The 18384-nt window shown below is 40.8% G+C and overlaps 1 protein-coding gene across 1 annotated transcript in view; it reads left to right on the forward strand.

Moving 5' to 3' along the window:
* Positions 1-18384, forward strand: part of LOC147750804 (sodium-coupled monocarboxylate transporter 1-like) — a 366759-nt gene that overhangs the window by 53554 nt on the left and 294821 nt on the right. The window contains exon 2 of the mRNA XM_086936978.1: positions 6358-6423. Coding sequence (XP_086793104.1) covers positions 6358-6423 — 66 coding nt within the window. The remainder of the gene's footprint in view (positions 1-6357; positions 6424-18384) is intronic.

An 18384-nucleotide genomic window follows, 5' to 3' on the forward strand; every position in this document is an offset into this window, starting at 1 on the left:
TTTCCCACCCAAACTATCTCTACCTAGTTCTTCATACGATTTTTCAATGATTCTGGCAAGTTCAATTGGTTGGTCTGTTATATCTGTTTCCTTCAATTTTTGGCGGATCGCCACAGATGCTGCTTCTCCTTTAATGTTGGCTAATAATATAGCCGAGACCTGCTTGAAATCTTTCAGTAATTTCATACCCAGAGTTAAAGCAGGTTCTGGACCGTATTCATTTTGAATCTGTCTTAGTACATCTGGTATTACCGCCAGAGACGGAACACCATGTGTTTTTGTGTAAATGGAAGCAAAGACTGTACCCCAAGTGTCACTGTCCTCCACATGTGGTGCGACCCCCATTGGAAGGCAGATAGTCAGAATTCTGTGTTTCTCACTAGGGGTAGTATTCGGGACTACTGCCTCTATCTGAGTTATTTTTTGTGCTAGCCAGAATGGAATTTGTTCCCGTTTTGCGGGTGTTTTACCCAGACATGATTGTATGTTCTGTGGTGTAATTTTATTTGTGTTCCCCTGACGAGGGGTCAGCTGTTGAATGTTAACTGCTGGTTGGACTGTTGCAGTCCTCATTACATATTGGACTAACTGTCTGTGTATTTTAATTAGAAATTTTAGCTGGGCTAAAAGTTCCACGTCTGACATTTTTCCAATGTCTGGATGTGGTGTGTAGCTGGCTAGAACCGGCCACGTTGCTCCTGGTCTACCTAGTGGACCGAGCCTGGTGATGTGATTGTTATGTTTTAGGGCGCCTTTAAACCAGAGCAGGTGCTCTTGGTATTTTAATGGGATTTCAATCTCCTCGAAAGGAGTGTATTCATCCGGAGGTTCCTCTATTCTGTAATAGTGGAATTCGTGTGTTGTAGCGTTTGCCGCTGGAAAGTTTATCCATGAATAGAATACCTCTGTCTGCCGATATTCGTGTGCCTCTATTACGAAAATGACTGTACCACCTCGTGCTGTCAGTCCGTTCTCTATAAGTTTGAGTGTTATAGTTCTTCTTATGTTTGCCGGGATGATATTTGCACCCGGTTCATTTTCATTAAACCCTGTAACATCGAAACCCCGTTGATTTGCATCTACTGCAGCTTCACTGGTTTCGTTGCTGTTGCCGTTAGTTGCATCGTCTTCACTATCTGGCATTTTCTGTCAGAAGTGTTTTTTAGTTCTCAAGGAAACAAAAGATTAGGTGCACAATATTTTGGAACACTGTATACTTCAACGTTGACTAAACCAAAAACCATACATAGGAATCTCTTCCTACTAAGTTCCGGCGAATTTTAACCTTTCACCCACTCCAGACGTCTATTGGAGTATTTACGGGAAAAAGGGTCTGTGAAAAAGCACAACTGAGTTACTCTAACGTCTTGCGTTAGTTTTATCGCCTTACCAAACGTTGGGCGCCATGTAGTGTAGTTCCTATTTTCCCTATAGGCCCTGCGCATTGGAATAACATAAACAGCCTTAGGACTGAGGTCTTCTAGGTCTCTACTGACTATGTTAGACTTAATTGGGTTTTGCGCCAGCTAGCTCAGAGGTCACTGGAAACTTTCTTGACTGAATAGGAAGGGATCAGCTTCCCTGGCTCAGACTAGAAGGGATTCAGCTTCCGACAACCGCATTAACATGACAAATTTGCTCCCTCAGAATAAGAGTAAATCTCTAGAGTCGTGTGAAAACATTAGACAATTATTTCACTCAGTCAGACGTGCGTTCTTAGTTTCACCAGAGTGCAGAGAATGGAGAGACGGGCGTTTTCAATAAAAGATATTATTTATTGAGCAGTCTTCCTTCTCATGCAAGAGAAATGAATTGCCACAATTGCAATACTTAGCATAAAGTAAAGTGCGTACAGTAACAGGAGTATTATGAAATAATACTGTAAAAGCATTGATATGGTTTCTTAGCCTTAAGATACTTTAACATGGATAAAATATATACATACATATATACATTAGCTAACGTGCTCAACTGGTGCTTCTATAATACGCCTACCCCGGTGTACCTGACCTAAGCCTAATACTGGGAAGGAGTAAATAAGTAGCAGTTTAAGTTAAGTAGGATTTTGCCAAGAATCTGGTTCAAGAATTCTCTCTGGGTTTAGTCAGCACTGTACCTTGGGAATAGAATGTAGGAGGTCTGGTATCTCTCTCTCTCAGGACTCGATATCCCAGTCACCCGCAAGGGTAGGCTGGAAACGCCGGAGGCTGGATTTTCTCGGCAGGAGAAAAAGACAGCGTCTTTCTCAGCGCGTCAAAGAGGAGGGGCAGCGTCCGTGGGCTTCTCGCATCTGCTGGGCTCTCGGAAAGTAGACAGCTGCTCGGGTCCAATATTCACCACCACTGTGTGTTTGCTTAAGGCAGCGTTGGCATATTTATATCTGAAAGGTGCCGGGTTTGACGTAAGGGTGGACATAAGACGTCAATAAAGATGTCACTAAGAACTGGCCGTTCTTACAGTGCTTCTCAGGAGTTCTTATTACAAATCAAAACAAAGCACATGGGGATTTCCCAGGTTGCTGGAGGTTTGGTGTGTTGAAAGAACTTGTTTTGCTTTCTAGGAATCTAAGGAAGTGGCTCTTGCCGTGTTTGGGATTGCAAGGGCGATTTACTGAAATATGGATCTGATTCTTATGCCATTATATGGATATCATTGATTATAGCCGTGTAAGGGCATAAAAGGGTAATATTGATTCAGGTTCCTAGATAAAATCACTACAAGCCCTCTGGACGACGTTGGGAGGGTTTAACAGGATGATAAAAGAAGCCTAGTGGCACAATAAGTGGAGAGGTGTGGCTCACTGGTTAGAGGCGGCAGACCTGTAAGCAGAGAACGGCCCGGGACCAGGGTTCAATTCCCGACGCGGCAGGGTCGTGGACCAGGGGTCAACGGACTCTATAATTCTCGCCTCAGTGCCTATTCTAACCAGGGAACACACTCGGTAACTCTGGGCATTAAGCTTGCCTCATCTCTACAACGGCCCCCCACAGACGCGGGGGATGCCTGGTTTCACCCTGGAGATACCCAGAAAGGGACCATCTCACAGGGAAAACCAGGACGGGTTCCCCAGCGGTCTACAGTGCCAGGACACTCGGGTAGAGTAACAGTGCGCTTTACAAGAATCCCACTTTTACAATGCTGAACCCCTGACTTCTAACTGGCCAAAAACCCACCCTGCTCAAAATTGTACGAAGAAGTGTAGTGGATGCAAAGGTAAGGACCACACAGTCTCCCTCAAGGGACTTGTCGGAGTGTCCCTCCCACCCTATCCTACGGGCCATTCTAAAATCTCTAAATAGCTCATTTGTCAGGCCTGTTTTCCCAGTTAAAAAATGTAAGGATCTGTTATTCAGAGTAGACCAGTGTTTAAGCTCCCCTTGTGGGAGCATGGGAACATTCACCAAGACTACTGTTAATGGTGTGGCTTCAGGCGGAAGTTGCAGTACCATTAAGCCCATGGGCCCCCCCCCTTGCTACCCTCTGGAGTCCTGGGTCCGAGCGAGACCCCTGTTCCATGATCCCCTTGTGTGCCGGCTGCTGATAGAAGTTAGATGTTGAGTTTAAAGGGCTCAACTGAGCCTTTTGCCGGTTAGAATGAATAGAAACCAGGTTACCTGCCAGGGGTTGAGGGGGAACACCATCAGAAACGGTGCAAACTGTATTGCGTTGCAAACTGGCGCTAGTAGGACCCCCTAGGGGGGGAAGAAACTGTTTGGGTGCTCTGGTCTGAGAGAAGTTACTAACAGAGGCTTCTGACTCACCGATTGGAACCCTGGGGGCATGTTGACTAGGGGCTTGGGACGATACAATAATAAGATTAACAAGACTTTCCAGAGTCACCAATCTGTTCTCAATTTTAGTGAGTGCAGCTTTTAAGGGGGATACAACTGCCACTAGAGTTTCCTCTAATTTTTGCCAGAATTCTCTCTTACCTATGCCTGCAGGAACGGCACTGGCCGCCTCTGCGGGGCAGGGGGGGGGTGGTAAAATCCGGACCAACAATTGTGGGCCAGAATTAGTCATGGGTTCCAAGGTGTTAAAATGGCTATTGTTGGATTGCCTAGTATTAGCCAATGTTTTCCTTTTCTTCCCGTAAGGTTTCAGTCGGGAGGTTCGATATTTTTCGCTTTCTGGGCCCTTGTTACAACTGTAGGTCTCGCACCCTCCTTATTTGTTGCCTGAGATTCATGCGGGGGAATAACCACCAGTGACGGCGATGCATCTGCGGAAGATATCGTAAGTGAAGTTGTGACAGACATGTTAACTTCCTGAGCATGTATGAGCAGATGTGACCCTGCTCCCATGGTTACAAGAGACAGCCTACGTTCTGTTAATGCTATCTCATGCATTAAAGCCCAATTCAAAAAGGCATCCAAAGTGCCCACCACCCCTTCCCTGTGAGTGACTTTCTATTGGCCATAGTATGCAACACCGAAATATACACAAGTATGCTAATGTCAATCTGCTGAAGCACACAGCTTTAGTGCCCCATCCACTAGTTAATGCGCTTGGCAAAATGAAGCGTGAATATGCACAACAATGTCTCACCGTAAGATATCTTGGAAGTCAAATGTCAGTGGGATGGCTCTGCCCGGCCTCTGTTGGTCCCTGACGGGCACAGACGGGCCCGGGCTTCGCCCGGACGCGTCCCGTGGTGCAGGATCCCGTGAACACTTGTAAAGCACCTCCTGGCGCAAAATGATGGTGCAGGCGGAAGCGGCCGCAATGGAGACTGAGGGCGGTAGTCCTAGCTCCCCTCCGTTCGTCAGCAGGCAGTGGCAGTGGCGAAAAGCAAAGCTGGACTCGCAGAAGCATTGTCAAAAAGATAAAAGTAAAAACATTTCAAAATAATACAATAAAAGCAAACATATCTTGAGTTAGCTCAAAACTGAATATTCAATCCAATAATTTCAAGTGCATTGTAGGAAATTGGGTTATTGGTTGGAGAGAGATAGAAACCCCACTCAAGTAACAACCACAGTCCTTGTCAGGGTGAACTACAAAAGTCACTAAATTAATCTGTATTTGATCCTGTGGTAGTTTGGATCAAATGCAGTCAGGCTTAACTAAGAGGCAATGTGTAAAGTATTTTTGCATTACATAAACAGTAATAAAGTGGAAACATAAAACAAGAAAAAATCCAAACCAATTTATTGCAATGGAGTAAACTTTAATAACAAAATGATACCAGAACGACAAAACTCCAATCAATAGAATGGGAGATAACGTTTTTTGTGAAAATAGTGCCTAAAAGCACAAAGCTCCACTCATAGTCATCTGGTAGGGTTAAACCGGGGAAAAGCCACAAGTTCCAGCTTACTGTGATGGAGCATGGAAAGGATAGAGGATATTGTGATCACGGTCTGTGTTTACTCTCCACATGTTGGTATTGAAAATGAACGTGGAAGTATTCATATTTGTTGAATATCTGTGCTGTTCTTGTAGCATTATTGATACTAAAATCGGTCAATAAAGTTTGATATTAGTCTTTTCCTGACACTGCTCTAAGTAATAGGCAATATCAATTATTCATGGCCATGAAAATCAGCAATGTATCAGCACATGGAGTTTCCACTATTTACCCCCTCAATGTTGTGAGCTTCAGCCGGAGGCCAATATCAATTGTGAGCAACTTGATTGGCTGTCACAATGTCAACATTGCAATACATTTGCTAATTCTTTACAAGGTCCCATAATTGTTACATATTGTGGGTTATTCCTCTGGTATGTATGTTTTGTTCATACGATGAATGTATTAGATTGATTTAATGAGTTTCTACAAAGAAAACAATCAGCATTACTGAGTCTTAGTCAGCTTTATAAAACCCCACTTAAGTAGGTATGAAAACATTTACTTTTCTAACTTCTGAGTTTAATAAATATCCCAAAAACGTTGTGTAATGTATGACCGTGTTGTGATTTGGCTATGAATGATGATTTTACCATACGTATGCCTCTAAAGGTTGATGCTTATGATTGTATAGCAGAACCAGACAGCTTCAGAGTGTCCTAAGATATTCACCACAGAACACGTTCTGTGATATTGTCTGTATTAGGTATAACTTACGAGTTTGGAAAAGTCAATACCAATCTATTTTCATGCCTATTTGCACTTTAGCTGTGCTGGGGATGACCTCAAAGGTGCACTTTCTGCCCAGTGTTCCAATGCACTTTCTTTTTGGTGTGTCATTTTTGGCACATGTTTTCAAATCAGTAACATTTTGAGATAGTCAATGTTTGAAGGCTTGAAACAACAATCAAAATATCTGTAGAAATGTTTTTCACTATTGTAAGCATACATGGCTTAATGTTCTCATTATCTGCTACTTAATGGGTTTATTTCCTTTTTGATTGCAGTATTTAGAACTTCGATTTAATCGGGTCGTTCGTATTTGTGGGACGCTTGTTTTCATGATTGAAATGGTAAGTAAAATGGAACTAAAATGTTAACTCTTTTTTGGCATTTCACAATTTCTTTATTTTTTTCTTCCCGCCAAAATATTTTTCCTCGTTAAGTTTTCTTGTCCCTCGTGCCACCTGCGTGCCTTCCACTCATTTTAGCACCATTTACACCTGGTTTATTCAGGTGTGGCTTCTGTGTATACGTCTTGCGCATTAATCACACTTTACTATTATGGACTCAGATTTTCGAATTAGTAATTGTTTAGAAACTCAGCGGATCCAGCTCCCTTTTATATTTTAATTTAGAAGTTGCAATTTAGAATCCAGGTTGCTTTGTAGGAAAACAACATAACACTTTCGCCAAATGTGGTGATCTTTATACTTAATAAATGAGGAGCGTACTATAATGTGAAATCAGTTTACCGACTTCAGGTGGGTTTTGCATTTTGGGTAAGACTATTTTATGATAACCACATTTATTTTGAATGTATTTATGAAAGTGAAGTAACTTGTTAGCACACCCCGCAACCTGTGCAACAGGGGCCTGGCTCCAGGCGAGTCCAGTGGGTACAGGTACTCAGGAACCAGTTACAAGTTACAGGGTGTGGCCAAAGGACAAAACTTTTAGCCGGTGCCTGCTGGACATGGGCATATGTCATCCCCCGTGTATGTAACTGGAGCTATAACTATTTCACTCGAAGTAATTGTGAATGCATTGAAGCTACTAAAGCAAATCATGGAAATGTATTTGAAACAATGCAAAGAAATCAGTGGCATGAGTGGATGGAGACCCCATTGAAACACATTTAGGGAGATTGGTGACTAAGTGGCAGAGCATGAACATCACCACAAACCGAATTACCTCTACGTACCACTGATGATGAGTTGAAACTCTGATTGGGGTTATTAGAACAAATGTCTTTAACATTTTTCTAAAGGTCATATGGTTGTGTCCTATGCGTCAGTAAGAATCAAAGTTAATTCTCACTTTAGGTCCCCTGGACCATAACGCCAAATTCTGCCCTTATTGTGCAGGGTAAACTAATATCGAGTGCAAAATATCGTGATACAAAAATATCGACTGTCAGAATATTGTGGTCAAGAATATCGAGTCTAAGGCAAGTCATTTCGTTTGTAACAATATCAAAGTCATTAATATCTTTAAAAAAAATATCGAAGTCCTTAATATCGTTTGCAAAAGTATAGTTGTTAAAAATATCGTTTTTTAGTTAGTGTTATGTATTTTAGTAAGTATTTTAAATGTATGTGTTCTATTTTGTCTTTAACATTTTTCTAAAGGTCATATGGTTGTGTCCTATGCGTCAGTAAGAATCGAAGTTAATTCTCAGTTTAGGTCCCCTGGACCATAACGCCAAATTCTGTCCTTATTGTGCAGGGTAAACTAATATCGAATGCAAAATATTGTGATACAAAAATATCAACTGTCAGAATATGGTGGTCAAGAATATTGTGTCTAAGGCAAGTAATATCTTTTGTAACAATATCAAAGTCATTAATATCTTTTTTTTAAATATCAAAGTCCTTAATATCGTTTGCAAAAGTATAGTTGTTAAAAATATCGTTTTTTTAGTTAGTGTTATGTCTTTTAGTAAGTATTTTAAATGTCTGTGTTCTTTTTTTTGTCTAAGTATTGCATTTGTTTTATAATATGTGTTGCATTTTGAGAAGTTATTAATTTTATTCTAAGTAAATTTAGCGTTTTAGTTCTGTAGCGGGTTGTGCGTTTATAGGGGAGTATGGTGGGAGGTAAGTTATATTTATTTCATATTTTATATTGTTAATTGTGGTTATTATTTTATTATTAATTATTTATTAATTAGTTGTGAATTATTATTAATTCATTGGTAAATATGTTGTGTCATTTTGTTAGGAGTGGGTTGTGGGTTGATAAGGAAGTAGGGTGGGAAGTAATTTAATTTTAATAAAAATAATTTTAATATAATATTTAATTAATTTTATTGATAGTGTTATTTGTGTAAATTAATTTATTAATAATCATTCATATTTTTTATATAATTGTTATCAATTAATTAATTGATCATTAATTATGTTAATTGTGTTATGTTTTACAAAATTGGTGGTGGCATCTACAGGGGAATATGGAGGGAGGTAAATTATTTATAATTAATTATTTGTTAATTAATGCTAATTAATTAATTAATTATGAAATATGCTAATTGTGAAAGTTTTTGGATGTGTGAGTTGTAGGGTTTATAGAGGTAAATGGTGGGAAGTACATTAAAAAAATATTTAATGATTTGTTGTTAATTGTTTTTCATTTATTAATGTACAATTAGTTACATACATTTTGTAAATATGTTTGGGTGTGTGTTTTGGTGTTTATTGGGGTAGAGGGTGAAAACTAATTTATTTTAAATAAATTAATCATTAGTTGATCATTATTATTAATTTATTTGTTGATAAATATTTTTGGTAATTGTTTTGTTTTTATTTTATTTTGGGAATTATGTTCAGTAGCTGTAATGTTTGGTGTTATCCCCTCCTCTATCCAACACTTTCCCTACTGTTGCACTTGCTGCATTGGAAATAGTAAATTATTTCCCGCCGCTATCCAACACTTTCCCTAATGTTGCACTTGCTGGAGTGAGAATTGTAAATTATTTCCTTCTGCTATCCAATAGTTTCCCTACTGTTGCCCTCACTGGAGTGGGAATAGTAATTTTTACTCCTACGCTATCCACCACTTTCCCTCCTGCTGCACTTGCTTGAGTAGGAATAGTAATTTTTACCCCTCCGCTATCCAACATTTTCCCTACTGTTGCACTCCCTAGAGTGGATATAGTAATTTCATCTCCTCCACTATCCAACACTTTCCCTACTGTTGCACCCATTGGAGTTGGAACAATAAATTATTTCCCTCCGCTATCCAACTCTTTACCTACTGTTGCATTCCCTGAAGTGGGAATAGTAATTTTATCCCCTTCACTATTCAACACTTTCCCTACTGTTGGACTCATTGGAGTCGGAATAGTAATTTTTGTCTCTCCGCTATCCAACACTTTCCCTACTGTTGCATTCATTGGAGTGGGAATAATAAATTATTCCTCACCGCTATTCAACACTTTCCCTAGTGTTGCATTCTTTGGAATGGGAATAGTAAATTATTCCCCTTCGTTATCCAACACTTTCCCTACTGTTGCATTTGCTGGAATTGGAATAGTAAATTATTTCCCTCCGCTATCCAACACTTTCCCTACTGTTACACTCACTGGAGTCAGAATAATAATTTTTAACCCTACGCTATCAAACACTTTCTCTACTGTTGCACTCCCTGGAGTGGGAATACAAATTTTATCTCCTCCGCTATTCAACACTTTCCCTACTGTTGCACTTATTGGAGTGGGAAAAGTAATGTTTATCCTTCCGCTAACCAACACTTTTCCTACTGTTGCACTTGCTGGAGTGGGAATAGTAATGTTTTCCCCTCCGTTATCCAACACTTTGCCTACTATTGCACTCATTTGATTGGGAAAAATAATTTTTACCCCCCCTGCTATCCAACACTTTTCTTACTGTTGCACTTGCTGGAGTAGGAATAATATTTTTTTCCATTTGCTATCCAACACTTTCTCTACTGTTGCACTCATTGGAATGGGAATAGTAAATTATTCCCCTCTGTTATTCAACACTTTCCCTACTGTTGCATTTGCTGGAGTTGGAATAGTAAATCATTTCCCTCCGCTATCCTACACTTTCCCTACTGTTACACTCACTGGAGTGGGAATAGTGATTTTTACGCCTACGCTATCCAACACTTTCTCTACTGTTGCACTCCCTGGAGTGGGAATAGGAATTTTATCCCCTCCGCTATCCAACACTTTCTCCTCTGTTGCACTCATTGGAGTGGGAAAAGTAATTTGTATCCTTCCACTTTCCAACACTTTAACTACTGTTGAACTTGCTGGAGTGGGAATAGTAATTTTTTCCCCTCCGCTATCCAACACTTTCCCTACTGTTGCACTCATTGGAGTTGGAAAAGTAATTTTTATCCCTCTGCTATCCAACACTTTTCTTACTGTTGCACTTGCTGGAGCAGGAATAATATTTTTTTCCCTTCGCTATCCAACACTTTCTCTACTGTTGCACTCATTGGAGTGGGAATAGTAAATTATTCCCCTCGGTTATCCAACACTTTCCCTACTGTTGCATTTGCTAGAGTTGGAATAGTAAATTATTTCCCTCCACTATCCAACACTTTTCCTACAGTTACACTCACTGGAGTGGGAAGAGAAATTTTTACCCCCTACGCTATCCAACACTTTCTCTACTGTTGACCACCCTGGAGTGGGAATAGGAATTTTATCCCCTCCGCTATAATTATTTTTAAGTAAATATATATATATATTACATTTTATATAAGTTTGTTTAATTTATTTTTATATTATATTTATTAATTATATTTGTTAACATTTTCTAATAATTCTAAAACATTTTTTTTAAGTTTTATGTATTATTAAAATTATTTTACATTATTATACATTTAAAAAAACAATATTTTGTCCTTCGATATTTTTAACAAGGAGATTTTTTCTCTCGTTATTTTAGTACTTACCATTATGAAGATAGGATGTCGATATTTTTGACATCGATATTTAGGTCCCGATATTTTGGGAACACAATATTTTGTCACTCGATATTATGTCAGTGATCCTTTTTGGGAGAGACAAAGTGAGTCCAGTAGGATGGGGAGACAGATTGACAAGAAATGTATATTTGGTATTTTGGGGAGTCCTATGCCTTGTGGACTCACACATTCAAGGAGTGAGTAGCTTTGGGACCCAGTGACCACTGGTCATTGTCAGATGCAGGGAAGAATAGGTGTTTTTGGAGGCTTCATCTGTAATGATGGAATGAGCTGACTGTATTACTAATCTAGTCCTTTATCACAATAATTAAGTCCAGGACTATTTGATGTTGGAGAGTTGCTCAATGATTTGAAGGTGACAGTTGAGGATGTGAGTGGAACCTAGACACTGAGGGCCCGATTCACAGAATGAACTTAAGACTCAATCCTAAACTTACTACTTTTGCTATTCACAGAATGAACTTACTACTTTTGGTATTCACAGAAGTTAGGATTTTGTCTTAAGTCTGTCTTAAGTCTGTCTTAAGTTTGTCTTAAGTCTGTCTTAAGTCTGTCTTAAGACAAACTTAAGACAGAATCCTAACTTCTGTGAATGCCAAAAGTAGTAAGTGCATTTTGTGAATGCCAAAAGTAGTAAGTGCATTCTGTGAATACCAAAATAGTAGTAAGTTTAGTATTGAGTCTTAAGTTCATTCTGTGAATCAGGCCCAGTGGTTTTATTTGAAGATGAGGAATAATACTGATGTTTTGATGCCATTGTGTTTGATGAACCACGTGACCAAAGGATATGACTCAAAGGACATGAGTTTGTACCCAAGAATAGGGAATTGGGATGTTAATATAAAAGAGGAAATTAAGGGCCTGATTTAGATCTTTGCAGGAATGGTCGGACAGTTACTTTTTTGGCAGTCTTCCTGCTGCTGGGCACCGAAGGGAAGACTGCTGTGGTCCCACCAACTCCTCCAGGGTCTGTCTTACACATCAATTGCGTCAGAGGCTAAAGCGGCTGTTAGAGGGAGTTCTGCCAAGATTCCCGCTTTCCAGATTACAAAGTGCCTGTCTGTCGAGACAAGTGTGGCTGGGAAACCTCCAAGCTCGGGTTTGGGTGGAAACAAAGAAAAAGGGGTGAAAGCTCACCTTTTTTCAGGGTCCCCCGCCGTGTCCATCTTCAGCGCCATTATCTAGGTCCTTGCTGTGCTGCTGCTACTTGACCATGACGCTCAGTCACTTTTGTGGAGGATGTGTGTGTGCAGTCAATGGCGTGTGCATTTTGGTGGTGTGCAATGCTATATGTAAAAACAATGGGGAGTACACATTACATATGTGTACATATTGACATATACAAATCCTATATGTGTATAGAGAAGTAAATAAGTAGTACTTACCTGTCTCCACACCACCATTGTCCCATTACATCTGGACTCTGCTGCTAGGACACCGCCAGCTCAATGGGAACATCTAAATTGGACAGCTACTGAGTACTGCTAGTCAGCAGAGAAGACTGTCACAGCAGCGGTCTCCTGTATATTGCTGCAACATCTAAATGCGGCGGGCCGCCGTCAACTCAACGGAGTACTTGGGACTGCTGCCGCAGTAGGTAGGCGGGAGGACCGCTAAGATCTAAACAAGGCCCTTAGTGACTCATTTAATTATTGGCAAGCTGGCCCAAACCCCCAGGGCCCTACAGGGCCTATAATGCCAGATTTAGAGATCTCAGATGATGCAATGTGAATTTACTGCTGAAAGTGTTCCTACAAGTATGATGGGATTGCTTTCATCTAAAATGTCAAAGGCAAATGTCAGTACATTTGTACAGAAACAAACGATCCGAGAAACGGTTTGCTTTTAAAATAGTCACTGATTCTCTGGGAGTTTTCTCCTAGCACGTGGGATGTTGTAAAAACATTTCATAAGTCGCAGTGCAGTCAGGGGTTAAAAGGCTAGAAGTATAACAGTAAGAACCCTTTTCAACTGGTGTCTTGGAGATTTACCTAAGTGCTGGACCCAAACCTGAGTATTAAGTAGTGGTCTTTAGATCTTGACCCTCAAAGTACTGAAGTCAAGCAGTCCAACACATACTCAAGGGAGCGCTGTGTGGTACCAACTCAGACCTCATTGAAACAGATAATAGCATTTAAGAAATAAATATATAACCAGTGATTTTACTTAAAAGAAAATTCACTTTACTTTCAACACACAAAATCAGAGGACAGAAATATGGGAAACATTTGTCAGGATATGAAGTACAGAGTGAGGGAGCTAGCTGGTGTTAACTTGGGCTGTTACCCAGTGGTGGGGCTGCACAGCTCCTAGTGCTGTTCAGTCCAGCACAGCTAAACAAGAGTGGCAGTGCTGACTTGTCCCTGGCCTCCCTAACACTCCTGCTGTGTTTAGCCCTGAAGCTGGTGCACTGGCATGTTCTGGCTCAGAAGGCAGGTCTCTATGCACATAGGTAAAAGGAGACTCACACTATAGAGGAGCTGATCAAGGTCAGGTGGACCTTGAAATGAGATTATTCCACATTATTGAAATAAATATTTGCAATGAATGGGTATAGAAGGACATTGCATAAGATACAACCTCTCAAGCATAATTATGAGGCTAAGGGGATCATTACGTATCCTAAATGTAGTGTACTTTCATTTGTAAAGAATGTTATAGCGAATCTCTTTATTTTTTAAACTAAGGGAGCATTTACTGAATGTCTCTTCTCAACAAGTCCCACATGTGTGAGAATATGTTGTTTCCCAGGGCCTGTTTCTTACTGCTTCATATAGGATTATTCCTGAAATCAAAGAGCTTTGAAGATTAGGCTACAGGGCTTAGAGAGCACTCCATTCATGCCTTTAGTTTTCCATTTTTAGAACAGGTTTTCCCTAGTAGCTGCTAGATTAAATGTGTGGCTGTAATGCCATGTGCCTAATTTGAGCATTATGCAGTCTTTCATTTTCCCCCACACTGAATTTATTGCATTGGTCAGGGAATTTTGTGGTAGTGCTGTGGAAATTCGGATATCATTCTTAGTCCCCGCTTCCTTCACTGGTCAAATGGGCCTGAAGCCAAGGAAGGTGAGAAGTTTCTATTAAAATAGATAGATGTGAATGGGAAGGGGAAAGAATTGAGGCCTACTTGTTCTGCCACTCCATCCCACTCCTTTAGTGTGGTGCCAACTGGTGAGCATTTGGAGGTCTCTCACTTTTATGTCGACAAATGAGGTTGCATATAGGTAACCTCACTATGTCACAGTCCATTATTGCCCAATGCTTTTTCTGACTGTAATATGGAGAATTTGGTTAGTTCTCTTATCTGTGTGGTGCCATGTAATAGGTCTGGAAATCTGGTGAAGCCAGTCCTCTTCTGATCCTGGTATGTTGTAGAAGTCTTAGGGGAAATGGCCTAGACTCATAACAATCTTGATATCATCTTTCTTAATTGATGGAAGAAATCCCTGTCTAATGGGATTGGATTCTGGAGAGAATATTCATTTTAATCTTGAGTACACAACCTATATAAGATAAAAAAAAAATTCACCCTGTATCAAAATTCTTCCAGACTTCCTATAATTAAGGAGGGGAATTGTATTTATATAAGTGAAGAATTTGTGCTGCTATTTTAATTTCAGAATACTTAATATGGGTGGCAGCCAAGTAGAAGGGGAATTTCTCTTTCAAAGACTAAGGGGTCCATTAGGATGTGGGGCGGTTCGCCACCGCCCTCATGGCTGTGGCGATCTGCCCTACATCCTTCCCCGCCCGCCACCCATTTCTCCCCGCCATATTAGTATGTCGGGGGGTAACGCGGCGGACGGGAATACTGTCCGCCGCTTTTCAACCCGGACGACAAGTCGACCGGGTGGAAAAGGTTGTAATGTGGTTTTAATATGGTGACTGTAAGGTTTTAGTATAGTGCCGGTGTCTGCTAGACACTGCCATCCATATTAGCATGGGAGAGGGAACAAGCATGCAGAAATATCTTATGGGGGCCTGTTGCGGCCCCCAGGATATTGGGGGGGGGTGAGGGGTGCACATGGGGGGGTACCTATGGTACCCCCCTGCATTGTCATGGACATGGTGGCAGGCACCTCTCGGTGCCTGTCACCTTGAGCATGACAATGCATGCAGTGCATTCCCAGCATTGTGGCGGGCAGTGCTGTGAGCACTGCCCACCACAATGCTGGGAATGGAGAATGCCACCGCCACGGTGGCATCCTATTCGCCGGTGCTGGACCGCCGCACCCCTAGTGGACCGTTGCAGCACCGCTAGGGGCCCGCCATCCTAATGGGCCCCTAAATATTATGAGTTGAGAGCATGAAGTTGAGAATTTATTTTGATTGTAAGTCTCCACACCATTATGAATTTCTTGAATTGCGTGACTAATTTGGATATGGAGGCCTAGGGTCTCCCAATGTGAGGAGCACATCGGCCGCATATAGCAAAATTTAAAATTCCTCAGGGTCGAATAAAATTCCACTCCATGGTCCAGATGCTCTCTACCGATAGTTCTATGCTCAGCGCTAACAGCAGAGGAGACAGTTGGTAGCCTTGCCTTGTGTTCCAACCCAGTGAGAACAGTCTAAATCTCTGTCCATTTAACAACATGGTTGCCACAGGTTTAGGGTAAATGCTTAACATCATATTTATGTATAAGGGCCCAAAACACATCTGCTTCATCATCAAGTTGAAGAAAGACCAGTGCGCCCAATCAAAGGCCTTCTCCACATCAAGTAAAATCAAAATGTAAAATACCTTTTTTTCTGTGCTCTTTTGCCGAAGTAAACTATTCCTCTTTTATTTCAAGTTTGTGTGGTGGCTATGAAGCCAAATTAATTAGCATTGACCACTCACAGTAAGGTCTCATGTACTGTCTCTGCAGGTATTTTGGATAAAATCTTAGCATTAATATTGAGGAAGGTATTACGTCTATTTGAGGCACATAACTGAAGGGTGTATCCAGGTTTAGGAAGTACTGTGATGGCCACCTTTCCCATGCCAGGTGAAAAATTATTATAAAAATGACTTTTGAAGCTGTTTAGTCTGAGGCTTTTTTTAATTTACGTATGCTATTGTGCAAGATGTCTTCCCTAGGTAGTTAGTCGTAGGAGCCTCCTAAGCCTCTATAAATCCAATGGGAACATTTAGCAAGTTGATGTTGTAGGTATTAAATCTGTTCATCCTGAAGACGGTCAGCCCTAAAATAAAGTGGTTTGTAAGATTGTCTGGATTCGTCTAGGTTATCTTTATGTTTTAGCAGGGTTTTCCCTGAAGAGTTTTTATTTGTTTTAACATTTTCATTTTACATCATCCTTAGATTGCACTGTAAGGTCCACTTATGGTCCATCTCACTGCTTCTGCTAGCTAAGATCCTAGAAAGGAGGTCAATCAGCAACTCTCAAACTTCCTCTAACCCCACTCTCTTGTAGATGTTTCCCAATCCATATTGAGGCCCTTTGTAGCACAGACTAAACCTTCTTATATGCCATGGATCACATTCAAGCTATTGTGGATGATGGAGGCTCCATAGCACTGATCTCTCTTCAGCCTCCGACATTGTCTCACATAATATTTTATTTTTAATGCCTCTACAATCTTGGGATACATAACACTGCATTCAGTTGGCCAACTTCCTACCTTTTTGACAGGTCTCAAAGTCTTCCTCTCTTCCTTCAAAATTCACAGTTCACCAACTGATATATGAATGGCAGGAAAGGCTCCTCCCTGAGCCATATATTAGTCAATAGCTAGAGGACCCCTGTGTTCTGTTGGTGCACGTTTATGGCTTTTGATTGTCTCCTATATGGATGATATGCATTTTATTGTTTCCATGCTGAGAACATCTCTTCTAGTCAAGAAAAGTTACAATTATACCTCTCATCACAGGCACAGTAAATGCATTATAGCTGCTTCAAACTATACTCTAGAAAATTTTAAATCTTGACTTTTGGCAGCTCCAACTCCATATGGTCACCTCTCTTGTAGCCAGATGAACCCATTAAGTCCCACAAAACTTCTAAGACTGTGAAAAACCTGGACACAAAATTAGATCCACACTGTTGGGCCGGACCCTTTCCACAGGGTCCCCCACAAACATTTTGCCTTCACCCCTCCTGTTTTCTGAACCAGTTTTATTTGGCTTTAAGGACTTTGTGCATTTAAACCATTGCTAACCAGTGCTAAATGCTTGTGTTCTTTCCTTTTAATATGGTACAATTGGCTTACACCCAATTGGCACATTTATTTTACTTTTAAGTCCATAGTAAAATGGTGCCCTCTGTACCTAGGGCCTGTAAATTAAATGCTACTAGTGGGACTCCAGCGCTTATTGTGCACCCACTTAAGTAGTCCTACAAAACATGCCTTAGGGCTGGGATTGTAGCCTGTTTGTGCATTTTTAAACTGCTATTTCTATCTGGCAAAATAAAGCTTTTGCCAGGCCTAAGCATTCCTTTATAATACCCAGAAGTCACCCCTTTGGTAGGCCGTAAACAGGCACATATGGACATATTTTATTTAAAACATTGCACATGTACTTTTATGTTTTACATGTCTTGGTAGTGAAAACTCTAAAATTCATTTTTCACGTTGCAAGGCCTTTCAATTCCATAGGATAACATTTAGTTACTTGATTACATTTATTAACTGATAACTTTTGTTTGGGAGCAGCTAGGAAGGACCTAGGAGGAACTGTAATTTAATATGCTCTATAACGGTAAAGCCAGATTTTAAGTCACAATTCTGAAAATCCCCCTTTTAGAAAGTTGTCATTTTCTTGTACTAATCATTTGGTACCTGCAGCCTGTTACTGTGTGACATGACTAGGTGTAGTTGGCAGTTGGTGTTTGTGTGTTCCTCTGAGACAGCAGCACAATAGAGGGTCTGGGTTTTGGCAGGATTGGCCATCCTGACTTTATGAGGGGGCAAAGCTGTCACCTGTCACACTTGCGCTTTAGATACACTGCCCAGGTCTACCCCCCACCGGGGACCAACCCGCAGCTGCTTGCTCTCCATGGTCAGGTTGCTACCCCTGTTACTTTCCTTATGCCTTCCATGGTCAGCTCTCTGTTCCTGCCCATGCAGGCCTGCCCTGCATAGTTAGCTTGCTGGTTCACTACCCACAGGGAGAACCGCCAGTTGGGCATGTCTAATTTGGAGATACCTAAAATATTCCGATTGCGATAGCTCATACTCCTGCTGCAGCCAAGAGAAAGGGACCACCCCACCTGACTTCCACAAATCGCCCACATTGGTAATACCTATAAGGTTTCATTGACATAATTGATGAAATCACTAATGATATTTTAAAGGACATCATTGATGACATCCTCCGTGATACTGAAGTTCAATTTACTCAACAGACC

Source organism: Lissotriton vulgaris, chromosome 1_1 (assembly GCF_964263255.1).
Source record: "Lissotriton vulgaris chromosome 1_1, aLisVul1.2, whole genome shotgun sequence".
NCBI lineage: Eukaryota > Metazoa > Chordata > Amphibia > Caudata > Salamandridae > Lissotriton > Lissotriton vulgaris.